The sequence below is a fragment of the Canis aureus genome, chromosome 33, assembly GCF_053574225.1.
Source record: "Canis aureus isolate CA01 chromosome 33, VMU_Caureus_v.1.0, whole genome shotgun sequence".
NCBI lineage: Eukaryota > Metazoa > Chordata > Mammalia > Carnivora > Canidae > Canis > Canis aureus.
Genome location: NC_135643.1, coordinates 13,585,937 through 13,613,873, shown reverse-complemented (window position 1 = coordinate 13,613,873; position 27,937 = coordinate 13,585,937). Strand labels below are relative to the sequence as shown.

At 36.6% G+C, this 27,937-nt stretch overlaps 1 protein-coding gene and 1 non-coding gene across 2 annotated transcripts; both read left to right on the top strand.

The window, feature by feature from the left end:
- The first annotated feature begins 75 nt into the window (after positions 1-75).
- LOC144304430 (small nucleolar RNA SNORD24) lies at positions 76-150 on the top strand. Its single transcript, XR_013371342.1, has one exon. It is a non-coding gene; the product is annotated as a small nucleolar RNA SNORD24 (small nucleolar RNA).
- On the top strand, positions 118-27,201 carry LOC144303954 (large ribosomal subunit protein eL8-like). Its single transcript, XM_077882333.1, is given in 8 exon segments — positions 118-337; positions 340-1,024; positions 2,416-2,472; positions 6,017-6,107; positions 9,881-9,937; positions 13,076-13,142; positions 19,233-19,408; positions 20,692-27,201. Coding segments are annotated over 2 exon segments (780 nt in total). The 3' UTR covers positions 900-1,024; positions 2,416-2,472; positions 6,017-6,107; positions 9,881-9,937; positions 13,076-13,142; positions 19,233-19,408; positions 20,692-27,201.
- Positions 27,202-27,937: the final 736 nt, after the last annotated feature.

Below are 27,937 nucleotides of genomic sequence, written 5' to 3'. Positions count from 1 at the left end.
TGAATAAATACATAAAATCTTTAAAAAATATATTTGCAAACAATATAGAGGAACTATAAGAAAATAAATTAGGTATGCAGATGATGTGAAGGAATATTTGCTATCGGAAAGATAGTGATGACGCTTGAAAACACCAAGATCGCTGATGCACCCGCATCTTTGAGAGGCCCTAACGGCAGCTCCGCGAGGAGGTTGAGCCTCAGTAATCCGTGTTGCCCTCCTCTCCTCAGGACAGGACATCCAGCCCAAGGGGACCTCACCTGCTTTGTCAAGTGGCCACGCTACCTCCAGCTGCAGTGGCAGAGGGCCATTCTGTATAAAGGTCTCAAAGTGCCTCCTGCCAGTTCACCCAGGCCTTGGGCTGCCAAACAGCTATGCAACTGCTTAAGCTGGCCCATACGTACAGACCAGAGACAAAGCAAGAGAAGAAGCAGAGGCTGTTGGCCTGGGCCGAGAAGAAAGCTGCGGGCAAAAGGGATGTCCCCATTAAGAGGCGGCCTGTCCTTGGAGCTGGGGTTAACACTGTCACCACCTTGGTGAAAAACAAGAAGGCTCAGCTGGTAGTGATAGCCCATGATGTGGATCCCACTGAGCTGGTTGTCTTCCTGCCTGCCCTGTGTTGTAAGACAGGGGTTCCCTACTGCATTATCAAAGGGAAGGCCAGGCTGGGGCGTCTGGTCAACAGGAAGACCTGCACCACTGTCGCCTTCACACAGGTTAACTCAGAAGACAAGGGAGCGCTGGCTAAGCTGGTAGAAGCAATCAGGACCAATTACAATGACAGATATGATGAGATCAGCCGCCACTGGGGAGGCAACGTCCTGGGTCCCAAGTCAGTAGCTCGCATCACCAAGCTGGAAAAAGCAAAGGCTAAAGAACTGGCCACCGAGCTGGGCTAAGTGGACGCTGTTGAATTTTCTGTACATAAAAGTAATAAAAGGTTCTCTTTCAAAAGAAAGAAAGAAAGAAAGAAAGAAAAAGAAAGAAAGAAAGAAAGAGAAAGGAAGAAAGAAAGAAAAGAAAGGTAAAGGCCACTTTTCCTCGCTTTAGCCTAATAGAGTAAAAGAAACTTTTTTTTTTTAAGATTGTATTTATTTATTCATGAGAGACACAGAGAGAGAGAGAAACAGAGACACAGGCAGAGAAAGAAGCAGGCTCCATGCTGGAAGCCCAATGTGGGACTGGATCCCGGATCCCGGGACAAAGGCAGACGCTCAACCGCTGAGCCACCCAGGCGTCTGGATAAAAGAAATTTTTTAAAAATTAATTGTAAATTTGTTATTAACATTATGAATTTCTTTCACATTACTAAAAGGTAAATTATCCTTTTGTGACACTGTTGCAACATGGAAGTGGCATTATGAGTACCATAGAGCAAGAAGAGTTTAATGGAGATTGAGGCTGAAACCTGCATTTGGTTCAAGATCAAACGCTGATAAGAAAGTGTAAGAGAGAAGGCAGAAGGATTGACAAAGCACAGGGAAAACTCGATTTTAATACGGCATAAACTGGGGCAGCCTCCAGGTAGAGCAGGGTAGAACAGTTTGTCGATAGAATTATCTTTCAGAAATTGGTAATGGTGTGACACATACCTGGTAAATTGTCTTTTTGTGTGTGTGTGGCGGAAATACAGCCTGATAGCAGAAGAGTGGGTTCTGTTCATGTTCTTGCTCTGTGAAGAACACTAAAAGGCCAGCCAGGTCAACTGACCAGGATTTCAGAAGAGAATCCTTGGCAAAAGCTAAGTCCAAATGATTGTGTCTTAATACTCACTGCAATGAGCTTTTTGATCTAGGAACTATGCAGACACCAAGGATCCAACCCACAGACAAATGTCATAGCAAGACTTCAGCTGAATGTATGCCAGTGTCCTTGTAACATGGGCTACCATGTCCCAGGTTTACAATTCTAAACCCATTTAATGGTCTGAGAGATGGTAAGCAGGGGGTGTAGAGAAGCATCACTTGCCCAGCAGCTGAGGTAATCCTGAGTTTCCAGGAAACTATCCAGTTTAGAAAGCTGAAAAAATTTGAAGTTGGGGCAGCCCCGGTGGCTCAGCGGTTCAGCGCCACCTTCAGCCCCGGGGTGTGTTCCTAGAGACCTGGGATCAAGTCCCACGTCAGGCTCCCTGCATGGAGCCTGCTTCTCCCTCTGCCTGTGTCTCTGCCTCTCTCTCTCTCTCTCTCTCTCTCTCTCATGAATAAATAAAATCCTTTTAAAAAATTGCAGTTGCAGGAGGAAAGAACTGATACCAACATTAATGTTCTCTGAATTTATGCCTCTATTTTCTAAGGGAAGTAAACTGTATTAAAAATAATGTTTATCAACATAAAACCAAGGGTATTTTTGTAAGCAAATTTACCAGTAGAAACTTTTCCTTTCATATAATTTCCTTCTTATTATTTTTATATCCAGATGTGATTAATGAGGTCTTTTGGAAAACAACCTCAGGATCTCTCACCTTCGCATGAGGTAATTTTCACATTCAAATACTTTTTTTTTTTCTGATTGCAATATTACAAAAAAATATTTAACCCAATTAATTGGTTCATTTGTTGATATCTCTATGGGTTACATCTATCAAAGTGATTTTTTTCTTGAACTTTGGAATTGTTTTGTTATGATTATCCCCAGGCATCTATGTGTTTGTTGGGATTTCATTAAAAGAAATAGAACCTGATACATTTTTTAGAAAAATAATCAGTTAAATCATCTCTTAAAATAGTGTGTTGATAAAAAGCTGAATCTATAACAATAAATCTATAAGTCCTATAAATATATCTAATAGTAATAATAGAAGAACCGAAACAAAGCTGTGATAGTACTTTTGTACTACTTAGGTATGTAGTAAAAATAGGCAATGCAAATAAAATAATCTAAACCATATTAAACCAGTACTTAAGCAGGTTGGAAACTGGTCTTACCATCTGTCAGTTTCTACACTGGCAGTTTCATAAATGAGATCTCTTTTTAACAAAACATCACAGCAGGAGATACAGACATGTGAATTGTAATTAAAATGTGAAAAATGCATTTCCTAGTTTTTGTCATTTGTATAAAGCTACTCTTATATTGTGGAGCTCTAGACATATGAAATTATGCAAAATGAAAGTCATTTTTATTTTGCCAAATCTATACATTGTTTGACTAAAAATTTTTACTCCAGTAATGACTGCACATGCTACCATGAATTAAAGTGTTTTTCCCTTATGTCTGGTACACTCAGTAATGAGATTCAATTATTTTTTAATCATCAAAATGTAGAATATGAAGAGAAATAATTTGTATATTTTAATGTAGTCTAGATCTGCTAAGGACTAATTTTATTATTGTAATATTTAACTTGCCATTATATTATGTGAATAAATGAATTTTATTCACTTTCTGGAAAAAATAAACCTAAATAAGATTAATTTTCAGTTCCCATGTTCAACATCTTGGATGTTATCTAGAAATTTAAGTTAATGTCAAAGATAGCAAGTATTCTTGACCTTTATCATTATGGAACTTATTATGTGCATGTATATTATATAACCAAACCCATTTGCATTCTAAACCTATTACTGGGGTGTAATAATGCTTTATTTTGCACTCTCTTCACTTCCAACTTTTCCTCCAAATGTTAACAGTTTAACCAACAAGTTGGGTATTGAAGTAGGAATGAGTTATTAAATCACCACGTAGTTGTTTCAAGTATAGCTGTCACAAAATATCCTATCCCATGTGTGCTTCTTACAATGAGATGTTGAAACCATTCTGACTGAGAGGTAAGGATTATGTCCCTTCTTAAACCTGAGCAGACTTTTGTGACTGCCTCCACCAATAGAGCATGGTGAAAATAATGTTATGTAATTTATTTCCTAGGTTAAGTCATAAAATCAATCACTTGTCAGTCACTTTTTGCTTATTCTCTTGGGACAATTGCTCTTGGAACCTAGTCACTTGCTATAGAAACTATGTAGGGGACCACATAGAGAAGAATTGATGCCTTCACCCCTCAGCACCATCAGACAGACTCCACATACTCCACATGTACCCAGTACCAATTTGCAAGCCACATAAGTGAGCCATCTTAGAAGTAGACCTTCCAGCTCCAAATCTAACCACTCCAGCCATCCATGTAGAGCAAAGACAAGCTGAGCTGTAATAATTTTTTCACTGCTGCATAATGAATCTGCCACAAACATAGTGGCTTAAAATAAAAGTCAATTTATTAGATCACAGTTCTGTGGATCAGATTCTTCAAAGATGTGGCTAGTTCTCTGTTCAATATCACAAGCCTGATATCAAGGTGTGAGCCAGACTGAGTTCTCATCTGAAGGTTCTGGGATATAAATGAGCTTCCAAACTCTTTCTAGTTTTTGGCAAAATTCAGATCTTAGAGTTTAGTTCAAAGGTCTCTGTTTCCTCGACACATGGCTGCTTCCTTCTTCAAGCCAGTAACAGTAGCTTTGAATCTTTCTCATGCTTCAATCTTCAAGTTTCTCTTCCTCCCCCAACCAGAGAAAACTCTGCCAGTAGACATAAGCCAATGGTCAGCTTATGACTGACTTACTCCTCATTATATCCCCAGTGCTCAGCTGAAGCAAAACAATGTGTGCTCAAGGAATTTTGGTGCCTTCTGAATGCTTATGACATCCAAGTTTCCATCTCCAGCCCTGAACTACTAATTCATTTCTACCTACCTCCTTAGCATTCCTACCTCTATATAGAAGCCTTCTGGATTCTTCTCAACACCTGTTGAGGTGGTCTTCCCTATCTCAATATCTGCTCTATTCTTCTGGTTGTTTGTGTTAAAGACCTTTGGGTCATTCTTAGTTTCTCTTTTTCCTTTATAATGCACAGCTAATGTGTCAGCAAATCCTGTTGGCATTATCTTCACATTATATATAGAGTATTCAATCACTTCTCTAAACTTCCACTGCTATGACCTAGTTTAAGCCACCATCATCTTTCACCTGGGTGATTGTGATAGCATTCTAACTGATCTCTACATACACCTCTGTCCCTCACAGTAATATTTTCAACACAGTAGGCAGCATTATCATGGTAAAATTTAAGTCAGATCATGCCACTGTTCTGCTCAAAATTCTCCAATGGCATTTTACCTCAATGAGAGTAAAAATTGTGAGAAAGGTCTACAGGCCCTGCATTTCATAATTCCCCTCCCACATCACCACCGCTATTTGCTGTTGCATTTCCTTCTGTGAATTTAATTTCTGGATACATGCAGGAGTCCCCTTCTCACTTCACTTTCTTTCAGACTTTGCTCAGACGTCATTTCAGTGAAGCCATCACTGGCTGTTGTATCTAAAATAGAAATTCCGGGATCCCTGGGTGGCGTAGCGGTTTAGCGCCTGCCTTTGGCCCAGGGCGCGATCCTGGAGACCCGGGATCGAATCCCACGTCGGGCTCCCGGTGCATGGAGCCTGCTTCTCCCTCTGCCTGTGTCTCTGACTCTCTCTCTCTCTCTCTCTCTCTGTGTGACTATCATAAATAAATAAAAAATAAAATAAAATTTAAAAAATAAAAAATAAAATAAAATAAAATAAAATAAAATAGAAATTCCACCACATGCTCTCATCCACTTCTGAGCCCCCTTACCTGTTTTTATTTTCCTTAGCATTTCTCTCATTCTAAAATACTGTATTGTATGCATTTATTCTTGTTTATTGTCCATTTTCCCCACTAACATAAAAGATAATGAGGCCAGGAATGTTTCTGTACTCACTGTGTCTAGAGCAGTGCCTTGTACATAGTGATCCTCAGTAGTATCTGTTAAATGAATAATGAATCACTGAATAATAGCACAAGACCATATATTCAATGACGGAAGCACATACAAAAAGTGCAACAAGGAGATAAGAGGGCTTCAACCCTTTCTTCACTGACTTTTCTGAAAAACAAAAGCAAATTCTTGCCATTTTGTATAAGCTTTTTTAAAAGGTTTTATATAATTCTTTTATAATTTCAGTATTTATGAAGCATGTGGTAATTGAGAAATGTGTCTTCACAGTGATTCTAAAAGCAGATGGCAGTCGTTCATTTATTCATTCAGTCCACAAATATTTATTGAGTGTCTACTATGTGCCAGGAGCTAGACAAAGGTGAGTAATAAATATTCACAAATTTTAATCAAGCATTGACAATACACTAGGCTGAACATTAAACTATGGCAAAAGAGAAGTAAAAGATACAGTCCAGACATCTGATAATCTAACAGGAAAGATGAATAAATGAACAGATAATTACTAAACTGTGTGATAAGGGCTACAATAAAGGCAAAACATTTTTAAATATTATGTAATATGGGTATAAATAATCCAAACTTAAGGGATAGGTTGTCAGGGAAGGATTCCTATCTGGCTTATGTTCTAAAATATATATCTTGCTTGATTATATAAATTTTATTAGACAAGTGGCAAGAAAATATTATTCTGTTTTTTTGGGTTTAACAAATATTTGTTGATTTTTTAGTATTCAAATAATCTTGGGCTTGGCAGTCTTACCAAACATTGAATTTATGAAACTATTTTATTCAATTATAATTAACATGGTATTATGTTAATTTCAATATAGTGATTAACAATTCTATATATGAAATTTTTTAATCTACACATGTTATTTTTTTATCCTTAGAAGTAAAATAAGATGGGATTGCTAATTCAAAAGTCTTAAATGGGGGATCCTTGGGTGGCTCAGCAGTTTAAGCCCCTGCCTTTGGCCCCCAGGCGTGATCCTGGAGTCCTGGGATCGAGTCCCACATCCGGCTCCGTGTGTGGAGCCTGCTTCTCCCTCTGCCTGTGTCTCTGCCTTTCTCTCTCTCTCTCTCTGTGTCTCTCATGAATAAATAAATAAAATCTTTAAAAAAAAAAGTCTTAAATGTTTTTCTAGATTCACATGGACATAATGGAAAATTCAATAGATGAAAAAGTCAATTTTCTAGTCAGGTTCTAATTTGTTTATTATTTTTATTTAGTTGACATAAAAACATTATTTTTTTGTTTTGAAGTCCTGTATTCAAACTAAAATGCCTTAATAAAGAATATAATGTATTGTTTTGCAAGAGCATTGTAGTTGGAAAAGTTGTTTAAGTTCTGTGTTTGGTGCATACCCTGTGGCTACTACTTAGGGAAGACACCAATTAGAAATAGCCTAGAAGAATAATCACAAGTTTAAATTAAATCACAGGTCTTCCTGAACTCAAATGATTATGCTAATGTGCATATCTTACTCAATATTTTTTATGTCATAAATTTTTTGAGTTAGTTCTATTTTTATCCATATCCTGCATAAATGACAGCCTCAAAATATAGGTCAAGGTGTTGCTAACTGCTTAGAGAAAGTACACACTTGAAATTTCTTTTCCTAAAGATCAAGCTAATGAAAGATGAATGATTGGACTTTTTGAAATTTAGATGCAAAGTTACAAAATAGCTAAAGGTCTATATCTTATAGATGTAAACACATATAAGCATTAACTGTAAGCAACAAGGATCTGCCAAAAAATGATTTATAGCTAAATTTTTAAGGATTACACCTTAATTTATTTTTTAAAAAAGGTTTTATTTATTTAATCGAGAGAGAGAGAGAGAGAGAGAGAGAGAGGCAGAGACACAGGCAGAGGGAGAAGCAGGCTCCATGCAGGGAGCCTGATGTGGGGGTCTCCAGGATCACGCCCTGGGCTGTAGGCTGCGCTAAACCGGGGTGCCACCTGGGCTGCCGGGATTACACCTTAATTTAGATCTTTTAGAAATATTGCATGTTGATAAAATCAGATCATATAGCTATAGGATTAGATTACCTATAAAAAGTCATATTTTCCTTGTATTTATAATATCCAGATTAATACTGTATTATTTGCAATAACATGACTCACCTGCTTTTCCAAGTCAAAGCATGAGAATGTGATTTTAATGTTATCTATTCAATTTGGTATTTTCCTTCTAATAAAGGCACATCTGTTATTCACTGTGTTAATGTTCAATGTACTAGAAAAAGTATGCCTAGAGCCTCACTAACTACTTGAAAAAAAAATTTAAGGAAACATAAGTGCTGAAGCATATAGAATGTGCTACCATGTTAAATATATGTTCATTAACAAAAATAAATTTAAAAAGAGAGTGGTTTTACATCTTCAGGGCAATAGCAAGTTATGCCTCAACAATCTACATGAATTTATGTCCCTAAACTTTTTTTAAAGATTTTATTTATTTATTCATGAGAGACACAGAGATAGAGGAGCAGAAACACAGGCAGAGGGAGAAGCAGGCTCCATGCAGGAAGCCCAACATGGGACTCGATCCCTGCACATAGGACTCAATCCCTGGACTCCAGGATCACGCCCTGGGCCGAAGGCAGGCACTAAACCACTGAACCACTCAGGGATCCCATATGTCCCTAAACATTCTTCTACTCAATACTCTGTAAAACTCATAGACTAGTATTAGTACCGTTACATTTTTGAGAGACAGAGCTACCTAATATTTTTTTCTTAACCGCTAAAATTGTTAAGGTGTTTATAGCTATTTAATTCAAGGAGCTGCAAGTATTTAAATTTTTTGCAGAAAATATAGCACTATACAAATACCTCTATACAATGCTTTTCAGAAGAAAGGATTCGTTGCTTTTTTAAAAAAAAGCAACATTTTTAAAAAGATTTATTTATTCATGAGAGACAGACCGAGACAGAGACACAAGCAGAAGGAGAAGCAGGTTCCCAATAGGGAGCCTGATGCAGGACTCCAATCCAGGACCCCAGGATCATGCCCTGAGCCAAAGGCAGACACTCAACTGCTGAGCCACCCAGGTGTCCAAAGCGAATGTTTTTAAAGGTAAATAAAATCTCTCTCCTTTGTTTTCTATACCTTCAATAGTTTCTTCTCTTTTTTCTCCCTTCTTCTTGCTAATCCTCTCTTTTCTTCTCCTTGTTACCTTCTCTCCTACTCCTATTCTTTTTCTTCTTTACCATAATCACAATGGCTACCTCCCAGGGAGGCCTTATTAACATGGTAGATACTGTGTTATTTCTTCAAATGTCTTAATCAAAATGTGTACACTTTGAAATAAACCAAGCAGAAAGACTGCACTCTTAACTAATTCTTTGATTGAGTTAAACATGTAACTTCATTTTTCAGAATTAAGCTACCAGTCGAATACATTATTTCCAACATCTGGAAACCTACTTCTAAATCTTTAGACCAGTGTCCATAGGATGGTATAATACATCTGGCAGAGTTTTTCAGGGAATATATAATGGTAGTTAGGCAGTGTGCTAATGGCATCATAGTAGTAGGGTCACCATTTGAATTCTTTTCCTTCACAATCTTCTATATTCATAGACTAGGCTTGGTTGAAAGAGAAAAAGTATGCTGAGGTAGTACACATCTCTACTTCAAAAAAAAAAAAAAAAACAAACCAACAAAACAATAACAAAAACTAAAAAGTAGGGTGGGGGAATCATACAACTGACTGTTGCTTAAATAGAAGATACATCTTGGGATCCCTGGGTGGCGCAGCGGTTTGGCGCCTGCCTTTGGCCCAGGGCGCAATCCTGGAGACCCGGGATCGAATCCCACATCGGGCTCCCGGTGCATGGAGCCTGCTTCTCCCTCTGCCTATGTCTCTGCCTCTCTCTCTCTCTGTGTGACTATCATAAATAAAAAAAAAAAAAGAAAGAAAGAAAGAAAGAAAGAAAGAAAGAAAGAAAGAAAGAAAGAAAGAAGAAGAAAGAAAGGAAGGAAGAAGAAAAAAAAGAAGATACATCTTATAAAAAAAGAAAAATATGGTCCTATAGTGCAAATAAGAAAAACATATAGATATAACAACTTATGCAATAAAAGCACATAAAATGTAGCAAGTAAGATCACTGGCTTTGCAGGTTGGACAGAACTGACATCATCCCTTACTCCACATTTTACTAGTGGAGAAACTTTGGGTAAGTTACTTAATTTTTCTAGTTCTTAATTCCCACATATATGAAATTATGGTAGTAATAGTAGTTACTATCTTTGGGTGTTTGAGGGAATTAATAAGAAATGTTCAGCACAGAACCTGCATAAGTATTCAGTATATGGTATCTATTGCTATTAATTTGCACCAAAGCCATACTGCTAAATCAGTGAATATATAAATTCTTCCAAATTACTGTGCAACTAAATGCATGTAAAAATAACTCCAAATTACCATCTGTAATCGAAATAAGCATTGAAAACATGAATTACATTTTTTGGAATTGGCCAGAATATTGCTAGCTTTATTTTCTAAACATAATATTTACTAAGAATTAACATGTTTCCAAGTAGTCAACAAATATTCATGGAACACTCAAGATTTGTCAATCACTATCCTAAGACCAGGCTAGATATAAAACAGTAGACAAGGAAGGCGGGATTCTTGCTTTCCTGGAGTTTATTTTCTAGTAGGTAAAAAGGCAGGAAAGCAAAAAGATAACAAATGGGTAAATAGATACAGAAGATAATTTCATGAAATGATTAAATGCTATGAGAACAAGAAATCAAAATGACACTCTGTGTTGTGATTGGCTGACTTCTTTGGTTTGGGTGTGTCAGGAGAGGACTCTCTTTGAAAGTATATTTAAATTAGGATGAATTAACTAGGAGGAGCCGGCTGCAGCCAGCTCAAAGATATTAAGGTAAGAACAAGTTTGCTGTATTCCTAGGTAGGAGGATTAGAAACTAGGCCAATGTGTTTGGACCTTAGTGCTTTAGGGGGAAAATAATGCTCAATTTATCTTATGCTTCCATTTGTTTTTCCTTTTCTGGATTATTAACCAATTTCCACTTAACTGACGTATTTATTCTTGATGTTAGAACAAAAACATTTCTTTTTTACTCCAAGATATTTACAATATCCCAGGATATGTCCATGGTGTGCTCCGACATTATTAACAAAATTAAAAATATAATTCAATATAATGTGTATGTTAGAGGAAAATATTCTCGTTTTTTTTAAAGAAAATATCATTCCATAAAACTTAAAGAGTTTATTTGAAAACCAATAATTCTATCTCAGTTGTAAGTTTCAGAGAGCCTATTTCCATCTGCAGTAACCAAAGTGAGAAGTGGGGGCAAAGAACACAGGGCTGTAGTATCTTCAGCCCACCAGCATGCAAATCATTTAGCATTATACCACTGTACTGAAGCTTTTACTGCCAGGGATCCCTGAAGAAATTATTTCCATTACTAGTCTGTTCTAATAACCCATTTGCTGATTCAGCTACCTGAATGTAAATATCATAGAAATGACTGGAAAATAAAAGCCAATTTGAAACAGTGAAAAGGGGTCTAAAAGAAAATGCTTCCTACATATGCCTTCATTTTCATAACTCTTTATTTAAAAATCTGCTTATCATAGATAAAGGCTTTTGACTCTATTTGAAGCCAATAGAAAAAAATAATTCTTTTATCACATATCACTATACTTTGCTTAAAGCTTCCTATCTTAAATGACAGCTGTTTCACCCATACTAACACAATACATGTAGAAATGCTTCTATTTTTTTTATATATGTATATATATTTACTCCAAATTGCCCCAAATAGTAAAATGGCCACAGTGAATTCCATAGCATTACAGTTAAAGTCCTTCATTGTCTATTCTATAGAGGTCTTAGTAGCTTGTCTTGAGGTACAAATGAGATCATGCACTGTTTATTTGCTATACACAGGAGGTGTTTTTCTCTCTGCTTGAGCTTCTGTTCAGTCCAATATTCTCTCCATATATCTGGCCCTCCCTCCAACCCCCAATAGCTTTTTAATATTCCTAGCTGTTGAACTTAAGACTGGCCTCCAGGAAAAAAATTCTTTGTGTGATCTGTATGATTACTATATTAAAGTAAAACATTGAATGAGTAATGTAGCCTTTTGAAATTCACCCCAAATAATATTAGTGATGTAGTTTGATTTTACTGCATTCATATCTAAAATACAAGATTATCTTAGAAATATGATCATTACAAATGACTTTTAAGCTGCATAACTATATATTTCAAAGCTGATCTGAGTAGGTTTAAAAGGCTACAAATTGCAGAGAAGTAAGCAGCTGCCTTCAAAAAGAATTTGTAATTAACAGATCATCATAGTATTGAGTTGAAATTTCATCAAAATTAAAGCTAAAATATTAAAATACTTTTTAAAATATAAAAGCTTAAGGAAAAGACATTCATGATGAAAACATAGATCAAATTTGTGGCTATGACAAATGCCACAATAAATGTATCACTGAAAATACAAGTGTAATATTAAGTGGTTTCCATTTTTTTTTCCCTTACATCATATATATGATGTCAGTTCATCCTTTTCTAGTCTGGTAAAGATAGGTGCACATTCTGAAAAAGCAGAAAGTTCCTTTAATAATAAAGATTCCTAAACTCTTTTTCCATTAATGCTAATGGTTTTGGTTGAACTTGAATTAGACCTGTTTAACAATCAACATCTAATTTGTTTCCTAGAAGGTAAAGGAGAGCAGATTTTCTTTGGCATATTGCTTATTCTAAATGGGTTATTTTTAAGAAACAAGAGACACGGTGAAACTCGGACAACCGAATAGAAATTCCTCTCTTTTTTTGATGTTACTTTTTTTTTTTTAAGATTTTATTTATTTATTCATGAGAGAGAGAGAGGGAGAGAGGCAGAGACACAGGCAGAGGGAGAAGCAGACTCCCCACAGGGAGCCCAATGCAGGATTCAGTCCCAGGACCCCCTGAGCCAAAGGCAGACACTCAACCACCCACGTGTCCCTTGATCTTATTCTTTTATAAGAGATAAGGAAAAATCTCTGTTTATAAGGGTGTCTCACTAACTGTAACTGGAAAAGGAGGTTGACTCAATTTCTAAAAACTCTTATCAAGGGAGAAGGCAATGACTTAAATCTGACTCCCCCCCCACAACATCTTTTGTCTTTAGATGAAATCAGTATTGAAGGTGATGGTTTTGGCCATTTTGGAGAGTTTTTCAGTTTTCCTGGGTCTTTCCTCTGGATGTAGAAAGTATATATGTTATTAAAGTTTTGTCTTTCTTCTGTGTATCTAATATCAATTTAATTATTTGAACAGCCAAAAACCTGGAAGGGGATAACGAAAGCTTTTCCTCCTAGGAATTCTGACAAAAAGCTAGCAGAAGGTAAGAATTCTTACCGTGGATTTCTCTCTGCAGAGTCCAGTGAAAGTGAGAGTCTCTTTTTTTCCTTTTCTTTTTTTTTTTTTTTAAGATTTTATTTATTTATTCATGAGAGACACAGAGAGAGAGAGAGAGGGGCAGAGACACAAGCAGAGGAAGAAGCAGGCTCCACGCAGGGAGCCCAACGCGGAACTCGATCCTGGGTCTCCAGGATCACACCCTGGGCTGAAGGCGGTGCTAAACCACTGAGCCACCTGGACTGCCCTCTTTTTTTTTTCCTTTTCTAAATTTAGATTAGCAGAAATTTATTTGTGTGAACTAGTTCCTCATGTATAGTGACCTTGGTAAGAATTTGTTCTATATTGATCCCTTTCTTCCCAAAGATGATCATTGTTCTCTTCTGTCTCTTTCATCTTGTTCTATGCCTTGAGATCTCAGCTTTGTAAGCATATTCTCTCTGGCCTCTGACATCCAGAAGGTGCACATAATGGCATGAATTTAGTGGCCAGTTGAATAGACTTGGGATTCTGAGACACAAAGTGAGCAGCATTCTCTTTGTCCTGCTGTGCTAGCTCTCAGGGGAGTTTGTCTTAAGGGGTCTTGGTCCTTAAAGGGCTTTTGTTGTCTCAACTTTTGTTGTCTTGTTAGAATTGGAAAAGTCCCATCCCAGTAGCACCTGCTCAGTATCACAGATTAGCAGGTCTGTGACTGGAGGTGTCTCACACCCTTACGGGAAATCAGAGACAGTGCTTGCATTACACCACTTTTACCACAGAGGCCTTTGGTTTCTCGGGCTATAACTGAACCACATAACTTCACTCCTTGTTGAATCACAGAAACTATACCAGGTGAGTTTTTGCATAAAAGAAACTTTATCTGCCGCAAATGAGGAGGAGATCACAGGGAATAATTTCCAAAGTTGTGAGTCCCTGACAAGGATGAATAGGTTCCTTTTATTTAGGGTTAGGATGAATATTTACACAGGAGCAGGCATAAGGTCCCACTTACACCTTAAAGAAACATGCCTATGCATACATCGTACTTATGTATTTGAGGCTTGTGCTCCTCCTTGGGTAGAGATTTTTAGTATTATAATGAGTTAAAGGTAGTTCTTGGTCATTCTAGAGGTCATTCCATGGTCCATCTTCACAGGTGTGTGTTGGAGGGAGGGTGCTGGTTACATTCAAACTGGTCTGGGTGGTCTGGGCCAGCTGGAGTTCTTGTCAGGGCAATTGCTATTGCTTGAGGGGTGGTTTCACTTTCCGTTTGCCTAAGTTGAGAGATAAACTGGAAAGAAGAGCTTAAGGAAAAATGTGGGACAAAGGTCTGTGAGTACAAGCAGGTGAGCAGTAAAGGCCTGGTATTGGGGTCTAGCTGATGACTAGGCAAACTCTGGGTGTGAACTTTCATGATCTTGTGAGGGATGCATCTTTTGCACCCTCTCCTGGAACCACTCTTATGTTCGTGGTTTGAATTGCTATTGAGAGTAATATAATATCCTACTTGTTGGGCAGCCCCAGTGGCTCAGTGGTTTAGTGCCACCTTCGGCCCAGGGCATGATCCTGGAGACTCAGGATCGAGTCCCATGTTGAGCTCCCTGCATGGAGCCTGCTTCTCCCTCTGGACATCTGTGCCTCTCTCTCTCTCTCTCTCTCTGTCTCTCTCTCTCTCTGTGTGTGTGTGTGTGTCTCTCATGAATAAATAAATAAAATCTTAAAAAAAAAAAAAAGATCCTACTTGTCAATGGCCAGATGATAGATCCTTTGAATTGCCTATATTTAAAAGAAAAAAAAAGTTTAGACCATTCTGATCCTAAGCAAGGGTCTTATTAGTACCTATGGAAAGATCAAGTTCAAAAGTGGATATGAAGAACTATAATGGTTAGCCTTAGGGGCTGATTTAATAAAATGAAAAAATAGAAATTAGAACAAAAATAGTCATATTTTTGAACAAAATAGTCATAGAAATGTCCATAGTGAACACAAATTCCCCTTCTCAAAATCTAGCTCCATCTGCCTGTTTTAGCTTCCTTTTTTCCCTACAGGATTTACTGAGAGCACTCCAGCCTAATCTCTAGGCTCAGGATATACAGATTACTCAGGTAAATGCTAAAAGCCAGGAAGTACGTTTAGCAAACGTACCAGAATAAACAATAAGGCTCATTTTGTTAGATACCATATCAGGCTCTGTTACTTTCAGACCTTCCTATGCAATATCCTTTGCAGTTATATCCTAGACCCCCATCCAAAGAGTTTATGTCTCTTGGACAGCAGAATACAGAAATCTCTTGGTTTCTATCTTAGCTGGAAAATTTCTCCCTGATATAAAAAGGCAAATTTAAAATAGGTTGGTTAAGTTGACAAATCAGTCTCTAAGTATTATAATGGAAAAGGCTGCCCAGTTCTTTGAAGATAGCTTATAGGAATGCAGACAAAATAAGTAACAATTCTTGGTTTACAACTTTTTAGAAAAACAAAAGTATAACTCTGAAAGCAACTCTGTCTCTTCACACTGTTTCCTATTTGCCTCTAGACATTTGTAGATACTGTGAAAAATCAGGAAATTGAAAGTATGATTGTAAATGTACCACAAAACTCCTTTGAGAAAACTTGGATAATGTGTCTGTGTCTTTGTGATATAGATTCTTTTAACCTCTGGCTCTAGGACCTAAGAACCATTTTTTGAAATGCAAACTTTAGGGAGAAGTTTTTCATCACAAGAAAAACAAAAGTTAGGCTAATAAAGGGGCCTTTTTAAAATAGAAGTGCTGGAAAGGTTCTCTTTCAAAACTCTAGACCATGGCTTCCTTAAGATTACTTGTCAAGTACAAATACAAATCTTAAAGATCTTCTCCACATATATTAGTAACTATATGGTCTCTATGTTTATATGTTTATGTGTGTCGATATATGTATGTTACAAATGTGTGTTATTTTTCTACCTCTAAAATTAATTTGTACAGAGCCTTTTAATTGCTTTAAACAATCACGCACTTATATCAACTTAGTATTCATAAAAATTCTCAAAAATATAATAGAAACTAACCCAAATTCTTTTCAGGTTCGTGTGATCTCAGATATTATTTGGTATTGAAACTAGTTTAAGTTTGTTAAGTTTAATTAAAATAGACATGTCTTTAGAGCTCTCATAATTAAATATAAACTTTTATTCTACCTAGGCTTACTAAAGATCACATAAATCCATGTTAAATCTCTTTAAAAAATTGGTCAGCAAGAAAAATAGCTTTGGATGGTGGCTGACTTTCAAAAGTTTCACAAAATTTTCATGAGTAATCTAAATATAATTGTTGGGAGCAAATGCTTACAATAGATGTAACTGGCATAAGAATTTTTAGACTAATTTTAAAGCAATAATTATATTTTATAGTATATGTACTTACAAATTGCTTCCAAAATCTTTCTGGTAACTTGAAACTTTGGAGTTTTGCTAATAAGTTAAATATTGGAAATTTATTGAATATCTAAAATTATTTCCAAATAAGATAAAATAGTGAAACATTAATTACTGAACATAGATTTATGTACTTTTGGCTTCCTATTGCAAAGGAACTAAAGATAAATTTGGGCCTGTTAGGAGACATGACTTGTGCCACATTGAAATATGCTATTAAAAAGAGTACATGTTTCCAGAAATTACAATATATATTAATAAATTTGCCAATCTAAAGAATGCTGGTGTAACAGACAATTCACAATTGCTTACTTCTTCTTCTTTTCTGTTTTTAAGGTTTTATTTTTAAGTAATCTCTATATTCAACATGGGGCTTGAACTCACAACTCTGAGATCAGAGTCTCCTGTTCCACTGACTGAGCCATCCAGGTGCCCCCACAATTGTTTACTTCTTAGTTTCACTAAAATTTAAAGTTTATAAGGGTTAAGGTTCTAATTAACACGTATTTAAAACTACTAGCAGTAAAAATGGAAACAACTAGATATGTAGGGAAAGGATATGTTTTTGGCTAAGGAAAGGTATGAGGTATGGAGATGCATTTTTGTTAAGGAGAAAAGAAAAGTGAATTTGTCTTTTTTAAGATTTTATTTATTTATTATGAGAGACCCAGAGAGAGAGAGAGAGAGAGAGAGAGAGAGGCAGAGACACAGGCAGAGGGAGAAGCAGGCTCTAGGCAGGGAGCCTGACATGGGACTCGATCCCAGGTCTCCAGGATCAGGCCCTGGGCTGAAGGCCACTGAGCCACCCGGGCTACCTGCATTTTTCTTAAAGTAAAACTGTTTATTGCAGAATGGAAAAGAAGAGATAGAGAACAAAATTAAATAGAAAATTGAGAAAAGAAAAAGAGAGAGAACCTTACCTTGTGTAGTCAATTTGACTAAAATTGAATGAGCTTGTTATGAGTTATAAAATTAAGCCTTAAAAGTAATCACATACTGGGATGCCTGGGTGGCTCAGTGGGTTAAGCATCCAAATCTTTATTTTGGTTCAGGTCATGATCTCAGGGTTGTAAGAGAAGTCCCAACTCTGGCTCTCCACTCAGTGGAGAGTCTGTTTGAGATTCTCTGATTATCTTTCCCTCTCCCTCTGCCCCTTCCCTGCTCTCTCTTTCTCTCTCTCTCTTGCTAAAATAAGTAGGTAAATCTTTAAAAGCAATCATGTACTTACAGAAAACTAAGCCTTGATTTTCTTTCATCTGCTGAAAAGGACAGTTTTCTTGGATTATTGGTCTATAACTGATAAGAGATTATGAAACATTTTCCTTTATCTTTTAAATAATCTTCCTGGAAAGCAAAGGTTTGGTGATTTATCAAAATGATTTCCTGTGCTCTTTCTCATCAGGTCTTTGTTTACTTAAGGAAACTGAATCTTCTTAATATTAAAAAAGTTATGTTTTGCTCACCATTATGTGACCTATGTATTTGCCTTTGAAATCTTTTCCTGTTACTTTGTTTAAATAAATAAGTAATGCTTCATAATGATCTTTGATCTTATTTAGTTAAATGTTCAAACCTTTTGATGCTTTTGACAAACTTCCCCAGATCAAATTCTTTTTTTTTTTTTTAAAGATTTTATTTATTTATTCATGAGAGACACACACACAGAGAGAGAAAGAGGCAGAGACACAGGCAGAGGGAGAAGCAGGCTCTGTGCAGGGAGCCTGACACCGGACTTGATCCCAGGTCTCCAGGATCACACCCCCAGCCAAAGGCACCACTAAACCACTGGGCCACCAGGGCTGCCCCACAGATCAAATTCTAAATGAAGACTTTTTGACCTCAAACTAACTTTGGGATATCCCAGAGGGTCATTGGAACATCTGAAAATATTTGTACTATCTCCCCATGAAAAGAGTGCTATTACACAATTAGATTTATGGTAAATTACATGGGAAGCATTGTCTAATAAGTGATGATAAGCCTTAGATGATATTGTATGGGTGAAATGTTATTAATATGTGTTCTAGGACTTGTGAAATTCCTAGAAATCTGATATGTCCCGGTAAAATATTTTTACATATAATTCTAGCTATTGTCTTGAAGTAGTGTGTCACAGAAAAAAGCAAATTTCATTGTTAATTGCATTATAATGAACTCTCGTGAGATCTTTACCATGGTTGTTTTAAGTCTTTTGTTCATTAAACAATTTATTGGTTTATACCAATTGGAAAAATGCTTCATCTTTAGTGTGACTCAAGGAAAGAACACTGAGTACAAGTTTCTGATAACTTTTAAGATTAGACCATTAAACTGAGTAAGACTATAATGGAAAAACTGGATTTATAAAACTGCTAACAAGAGATCAAGATCAACAAGAATTAACTACATGGGACTGAATAAACTAATGGTGATTATAATTGTTATGACTTTTTTTTGAAACACTGCTGAATTTTTTAATGTTTTATTTTTCCAGGTTTAGAGGGGAATTTTCTCTTTTCTCTTAAGCTACCTATATGACTTAGAGCAATTTGGTAAAATCTAGCTTTGTGAACAAAGATGAAATATTTATCTTTTTCTTCCTGCCTAATCCCACCTGAATTCTGAAACTCTCAATGAGCATTCTTATTTTCATGGTAATATATTTATTTTCATAAATTTAATAAAAATCTGGTCTTGTAATAGGATAGAAACTGATTATATTATCAAGGCTTTGACTGGAGTGTCATATTTGAGAATGTGCATAAAATCAGATATGCCAGACAGCTTTAAGGAACTAAGATTGACTTAATGGAGCCAATAAAGCCCCTTGGACATACAACCAGGCACCTTGCCTACTGGGTTCCCAGCAGCCTTACCAGGTGAGTAACTAAGGTCGCTTCCTGGCAGGTGTAGGAGACTTATAAGATATTTTGGGGACCCTGAGAAGAAAGGAAGTCACTGCAATCTATTAAGTATTTCAGGCTGGTCTGATAGCAAGCCTTTGGCTTGGTTTCCTAGACTTAGGGGCTTTTAAAAATCCTATTGAGGTTTTTAATGAAAAGTTTCAATAAAGCAGATTTAAAGGAGCCTATATGATCAATCACTATTCTTGCTGCAATTATGTAAATAATCAGGCCAAATCTATCTATCTATCTATGTATCTACCTACCTTTAGGACAAATTTATTGAAACTAGACATTTTTTAAACATTTTATTTATTCATGAGAGACACAGAAAGAGAGAGGCAGAGACACAGACAGAGGGAGAAGCAGCCTCCCTCCCAGGAGCCTGATGCAGAACTCGATCCCAGGACCCTGAGATCATGACCTGAGCAAAGGTATATGCTCAACTACTGAGCCACCAGGTGTCCAGAGACTAGATATATTTTGCAAACAAATTAGTTTTACTTATGATTGCTTTTGGCAGAAATGAGGATGATAGAAAAATCCTGCTTCAGTAAAAACTACAATGCTTATGTGGATACAGATTCTAGTCCTGTTTTACTATTCATGCTAATTTATCTTTGAGGGTTTTTTTTGTTTCTTTTTTTTAAGATTTTATTTATTCATTCATGAGAAACAGAGAGAGAGAGAGAGAGAGAGAGAGAGAGAGGTAGAGACACAGGTGGAAGGAGAAGCAGGCTCCATGCAGGGAGCCTGATGTGGGACTCAATCCTGGGTCCCCAGGATCACACCCTGGGCCTGAAGGCGGCGCTTAACTGCTGAGCCACCCAGGTTGCCTGGTTTTGTTCTTTATAAACTGGATAGGAAGGAACCTAAATTCTTCTAGTTTCCTCATATGCCTACAAATCTCCAAACTAGCACTTCAATTTTCTCCTCCTCTTCTGCCTTGCAATCACTGAGAAATTAAACTGCCTTTTCCTGAAGCCCTGCAAACTGGCTAGAACACTTGGTAACTCACCACAGGGCTCATAGTTAGACCATCTTTTGCTGTATGAGCCGCTCAGAAAGTTGACTGGTAGGCCCCTTGATATCATCAGAGCCATTCAAATGGCAAAGCAGGAAGTTCTGTCAGATTGCCATTGCCTGCTCTCACTGCATCTGAAGATACTTTGAAGCAGACATCTAGAAGTTTCCTCAACTGGCAGTTCTCACGACTCAGACACTAAACATTAACTTCTGTTTTTCTTTTGTTTCCATAGAAATACTTCTTGTTAAATCCCTGATGGCTTGCTTTCACAATATAGCCTGACTTTGGGACCGCCTCCTGAAATGAGACACGACTGTTTAAGTGAACTGACCTGACCCATTCTCCAGACTAAGACTACTTCATTGAGGTATGAAGCAATCTATCAACTATGCTTCTGGATTGTGAAATTTCTTTTTTGAAATTCCAAAAGAGGAACTGAAAGGGAGAAGATTTTGTCATCTCAAGATAAGCCTCTTTGGCATATTGATTATTTTAAACTGAAGAAACAGAAGACACTGGTGAAGCTCTAAAAACTGAGTAGAAGCTATCCTTTTGATAAGGGAAATCTTCATTTATAAGCATGTACCTAATGACCAAATCTTTAGAAACTCTTATCAGTGACGAAGGCAAGGACTTATATCTGAGTGACAACATTATCTTTATTTACTGTGCTTTTCCTGGTAACCTCACATAACATACTCCCCACCCCTAACATCTTCTTTTGTCTTTAGATGAAGATAATATAAGATGATGGCTTTAGCCATTTTAGGGAGTTACTCAGTTCCACTGGGTCTTTGTCTCTTGTTCTTGTATTAATCTGTCTTACATAATTTTAATTATTAGACCAGCCAAATAAGGTAGAAGAAATAAATGTTTTCTACCCTTCCAAAGGCTGAGGTTGAGGTCACCCGGTGAAGACAACTTGGTATGTATGTGGGTATGTGTGGAGGAAGAGCCGATTATTTGCATTTGAGTCATTACTTGCCTTACGCAGAATATAATTACAGCTATTAATAATGATAGTAATATTAACAATTTCCATAAATATCTTTTTGTATTTCTTTCTAAATTGTATACTTATAGTATTTTTCTGTTTTCTGTCAGTTAGAATTAGCTGTACAGAATTTATAATCAGGCACAAATATTTGAGAGGAAAATAATCACTTTTCCTGGAAGTGTCTTTGCCTCTTTTTTCCCAGCCTTCATGGGCGGTACTAGAGGTAAAAGTGAGAAGCAGTAGATGGAGTATGTTTTAGTTAAAACGGAAAAGGAGCTGGCATATGTTATTCCATAAGTCTTCACAGCAGCCAGGTGTAAGAGACATTTTTGCCTGTGTTTCATAAATGGAAACATGAAGTTCAAATAAATTAAGAAATCTACATATAAGCGAGATTCAAATTGAGGAGATGCAGTCCCCTGCTAAACCTGGATGGGGTTCAAATAAGGTTGAGTTATGTAAGGTAAGCAGAGATGAAGGGGGAAAACATCCGAGATGAGTCTGAGATTGGTTCTTAGCATTGCCAGTTGATAATATTTATCAAAGTTTTACAAAAATGCAAAGGCCAATTACCTAATTCATTAGGCTGGTTATATATGTAACATGAATGTTAGCAGCTAAGAGTTTATTATGAAGAATTTATTAACCCTAGACCAAAAATACTGTGTTTCTATAGGTTTTTTCCCCCTAGCTTAATGAGTGTTCATGGTATTATGAATGCTTTTTATGAAGCTTTTTTGATTCTGTAGTGTTTCCATTTATGAAAGATGTATGCATCGCATGAATATTAAGTGGGGAAGTAATCTAAATATACATTTTAAGAAACCTGCTTTCCCATTCAATGGCAGTCTTCCTTTAAATTAGAAATGGATAAACTTAAAGATAACCTTTTTTTCACTGGTCTGAACATCAGAACCAGGGCTTTGTTAGAGAGAATGGTAATTGTAGACCTTCAGTCAATCCTGGCAACTGCTCTATTCTGTTATCAGCATTCTAGCTCAGTCTAGCAGTCAGAATAGAGAGCATGGGAAAAGCGACCTTGAATACTGTATCTGCCCATCCTTCTATGGAAGATTTGTCAAACTCGGCAAATTTTGCAAAACTGTAAGGCTGTGCATATTGAATGGAAAATTTTGAGAATTCAGAGCAGATAAAGATGCTTTTCAGATCTCAGTTTCCCTTCCTCCCTGACAGGCCATTCACTATCATCTGATCTTTCTTTATTTTCTTGGTCTTTCTGACATTCTCTCTCTCTCACTTTCTCTTTCTCTTCCTCCCTCCCTCCCTTCCTGCCTCCTGGCCTCCTTCCCTCTCTCTCTTTCTCTCTATCCTCTCTCCATCTCCCTCTCTTTCTCCATTACTACCAAGACATTTCATTTTATAAGGCCCTGTAATACATCACAGTTTCCATACTTTCCCACTTTTAACTTCCTTTTTATTCCCTCTTGCTTTTTCCTAAATGGTATATAAACATAAATATTGAAGAAGAACTAAATTTTGAAAGCAATAAGAGCTACCCTGAAACATTTAGACCAAAAGCAATTCACCTGAGCTGAACAGGCTGCAAATTAGGCATCCTGGTCAAATGAACAGGAGAATTTGAAGCTAGTCATTTTCTAGAAGTCTTATAACCAAGAACCTAGAACACATAATCCCTCCCATACTATTGTTCACTGATGTGTTTCATGGTGCAAAAGCCATGGACAAGTCTTGGTATTTATCCCATTCTTTCAGGTCCTTTATTGGTCCTACATTAAGCCCTAACCTAATTTTTCTTCTAATGAGAACTCCAAGTTATCACCTCTGGAAAAAAATGCAATCTAGATTTGTGAAGAATCCTATCTTGAACAGATACTAAGGTACTCCTAACAGATACTAAAGGTACTCCTGAACTTTTTTAGTTGAATACTGGAAATCAGAGAATCTACAGTAATACCCTCTGAAATCATACTAAGAAGTCAAACTCCCTTAGGAACATGCTGGAAATTTTAAGCAAATATAATTCCCTTGCTGACACTAAAGGAATTATAAAACCTTTGGGAAAACCTAGTTGAATAAATGATATTTCATAAAATGTTTGGGTTTTTCCTGAGTGAGAAATATTTCACCTCTTTTCAGTCTGGCTTTCTTATAATCTGATATACTTAAGGCCTTTGTGGTGAATGGATAGAAAGCCACTTTGACTTTACTCCATTTCAGGAGGTGAACCATCCCACTTCAATAGTCCTTTCTACTCACATAGTCTGAGCTTTCCAATTCTTGTGATCCCCTACATTTGACTCATGCTATCTGTCAAATTTCAGTCCTTAACAGTCTCTTGCCACAACTTAGGCATCAATGGCCCTATTCAAGATATAATTCCTGGTATTTCTCTCCTCTCCACCAAAAAGAGGAATGTTAACTTCCTCACTTCAGATTTTATAATGGAATTGAAACATTGGGCCTACTCCTTTTGTAGGGATTCCAATATGAGGAAGATATAATCAGCCCTTAATCCTAAACCAAAATACTCCCAAGTCTCTCCATTAGTAAAAAATTTGGGACACATATCAAGATCAGCAATTAATATTGAGGATTGCCAAGGGCAACATCCATGAAAATATGAAAGACAAGATTTATTTCTACATTTTAGTGATCTTTTATCAACTAAAACAATGATGCTTTCCTCCTTTAAACTTTAGTCTGACTCTAGCTTTTATAACTACTGAACAGGTATAATTAAATGAAACAAGATACTTAGTAAACATTAGGAATTCTATTTGAAAACCTAAATTTGGAGATGTTAAAACATAGAATATGTCCTATTAAGGAATATGAATTTTTATATTATATATATTTTTTATTTCCATTGAATTATTTGTTATTTGGGATAAAAACATCACTCATACCAGACCCTTCCATTTTCTATGTAACATTGATTTATGGTTCATTTGAAGTTCTTAATGAGAAGGTCATTACATTAATTATATCTTCCTCACATCTTTTCTAAGCAAAATTTTGCCTTCTACTATAGATTATATAAGTCAATATGATTGTTTTGTTTCTATATTTCTGAACTATAAATTATCTGTACAGTACATAAAACTATGAAACACTTGCTTTTACATAAAACAATTTCATACTCACTTTTTCATTTATTCAATAGTTTAGGCAGAGATTACATTTAAGAAAACTGAGGAAAATATATCCCATTTCAAACTTTAAACAGGGTCAGGGGATCCCTGGGTGGCGCAGCGGTTTGGCGCCTGCCTTTGGCCCAGGGCGTGATCCCGGAGACCTGGGATCGAATCCCACATTGGGCTCCTGGTGCATGGAGCCTGCTTCTCCCTCTGCCTGTGTCTCTGCCTCTCTCTCTCTGTGACTATCATAAATTAAATAAATAAATAAATAAATAAATAAACAAACAAACAAACAAACAGGGTCAGGTCTACATAAGGCAGAGGCTATTCCTCAACCAAGAGTACAAATAATTCCTGAGACTTCAATATGAAGTTAACTCACTGCTACCTTTAGATCCATCAAGCCTTTGTTTTGCCATAAAAAATTCTCAACTTGGAGACTGAGGTCAGTAAAAAAGCAAAATATATTTATCATACATATTTTTCAAAGATCCAGTGCTCAGTTTTTATTTCTGTTCCATATATAGACTTATATAACTAATTTTACATAACAATAAAAATAGCTAGTACTGAGTGCTTACTATTTGACACTGTGGAAAGTAATTTAAATGCCTTGTTTTATTTAATCAGAACATAAAGTTATGAAAGCACATATATATGTGTATCTTATGGCTGAGAAACAATTTAAATAACTTGTTCAAGACCCACAGCTAGTAAATGAAACTGAATACATATCTGATTTCAAAGTTTATTCTTTAAATCCTTGCACTGTATGTTTTATTTGTTAAAAACATTACATTTCGTTTCTTTTTAAATTCAAGGATTTACTTTTTAGAATTGATTTGATTTAAGAAGATACACATGTAAAGGAGAAACTGTTGATAATAAAATGACCATCTTTTTGTGTTTACCTATAATTAATGTGAATATTTGAAATTTGAGATAAATTTGAAAACTGAATCAGCTAAGCATTTATTCTAAATGACATACAAACAAATCAATGTTCGACTCATAACTAAGAAAATTTGCGCAGTGGTAAAATGTTAACTTTTAGGAAACTAACTTGTCTCCATGAAAATGATTTTACCATATAATAGAGGTTTGAATTTCCAAGCATTTGAGATATAAGCATTTTTCTCCCTATATCCTCACAATGGAGCTCTAGCACAGAGTTGTCAGGGAATCAGGTACAATCAACAGATTGATAAGGGGTAGAGCAAATCAGCAGGAGACAGAAGAAAGCCTCAAAAATTCCCTGTTGCCAGGCAAGTGAGGCTTTATGGCTTTGGAAGTCTACCTTTCTCTGCGATTATTCCAGGAATGGTTGGCAAAAGGTCAGGAGCAGGAGACCAAGGAAGCATGTTTTATAAGCCCTTTGCTTAAATTTGTCTCACTTCCCCAATGGTAACTGGAATGTAAAAATGAATTAAATCTTATAAAATGATTCAGTGGAAGACAAGCTTCTGATATTATACTCAATATATTGATTGAAGAAAAGCCTAAATGTTTGTAGATCTAAAAGGCCTTGTGAATTCAGATGCAGTATTTGAATAAGTCAACCCGACAAATTTTCATTGCAGCAATGTCTTAAATAAAGTTGGCTTCCTTGTGATGATACAGGTGGAATAGGATATTAGAGGGTGTGAAGGATAACATCTAACCTGCACACCCCATTCCTTAGTGATTCTAAGCTTCTGATTCACCAGAGCAAGTGACCAGAGTGACATTTGCATGAAGATTGAATAAGCCTATTGAAAAAGCCATGACTTTAACGCTCAGTTGACTAGGACTGATTTGCTCAAGATCTAGTGGTTTTCAGTTGGATCCATATTGTTCCCCAGAGGATGTTTGGCAATATCTGGAGACTATTTTGGTCATTAGACCCAAATCATGCTACTAGCAGCTCTGGTAGAGGTAAGGGAAGTTGCTAAACATCATACATTGCACTAGACTGCCCACCTCCACAACAAAGAATTAGCCAGCCCAAAATGTGAATGGTCACCATCCTGGCAAGAGTAATGATGTTGACCCACAGGAGAAGATGGATTGCTCTGCAAAAAAAGCAGGTGTGACTCTGAGGTGATCCATTTGGAGCCTCTTGCCCAATTGTGACTGTGAATGGACAAGGGAAGCAATCCCAGTCTTAAAACCTGAGGGGTCCTAAGGGGGTGCAAAATGTCTATGAATCTCAGAAAGTATAATCTGAAGAAGGGAGAGGTGACTGCCCATTTTGTCATTGTCTTCCTTGGGTGAAAATGCTACGAGTAACTATTAAGAGGCTGGCCCACTTTCTTCCTGGGTCAGCTCCCCTAGATGCTCACTTTCTCTTAGTTTCACCCATCACAGTTCTGTTCTATATACAGAGTGAAGTTTTGAGTATTTTTATTTATTTATTTCTTAAGTAAACTCTACACCCAAAATGGTGCTTGAACTCACAACACCAAGATCAGGAATTGCATGTTCTACCAACTGAGCCAGCCAGGCACCCTTGCGCATCTCTATTCTTATCCCTAGCCCATCCTTTCACTGTTTTTTTTTTTTTCTCCCTACAAATTGTTGTGCGTGTTTTTCTGCAGTAAGCAAGTTCCTTTACATGCTAAGTCTCCTGTCTTGACTATTTTACTCCTATCTTGACTAAAATCTGGCTCTTTCCTGAAGGCATTTTCTTCACTGATGATCATTCTTACATGCTCTACATACCTCAGTGTTGGGAAGGGAAGTCATCCCATCCTCTTCTTCATTCACAGTACGGTTTCCAGGTAATTTGCCTTCTCCCTTATGCCAAACCCACTATGCCACTGATATTCCTGCTTTCCACCTTTGCAATCCTGTATCCCTTGTCACATTGTCAGCTAGCCTCTAGTCATCTGCTTTTATTCACTCATGTTATGAACTTGACATCAGCTTCTTCCAAGTTCCAGCCATCCTTCTCAGTGAGTACAAATAATACTTTACCATTTAAAATTATTTTCTTTTTAATGTATTTTCTTTGAATATTGTCATTTCTGTTTAGTATCTCTTTTTTTTATTTTATTTATTTATTCATGACAGAGAGAGAGAGAGAGGCAGAGACACAGACACAGGCTCCATGCGGGGAGCCTGATGTGGGACACAATCCTGCGTCTCCAGGATCAGGCCCTGGGCTGAAGGCAGCGCTAAACCGCTGAGCCACCTGGGCTGCCCTGTTTAACATCTTTTTAATACATTTTGTTCCTTTTAATTTCTCATATCTTTTTGCATTATTGAACAGTTGATTATGTGGCAGGTATTTTGAAATAGGTCCTTTTAAATATTTCTTATAAGAATGGAGAAGCCAAATAAAGTTAAATTCAGGGCGGCCTGGGTGGCTCAGCGGTTTAGTG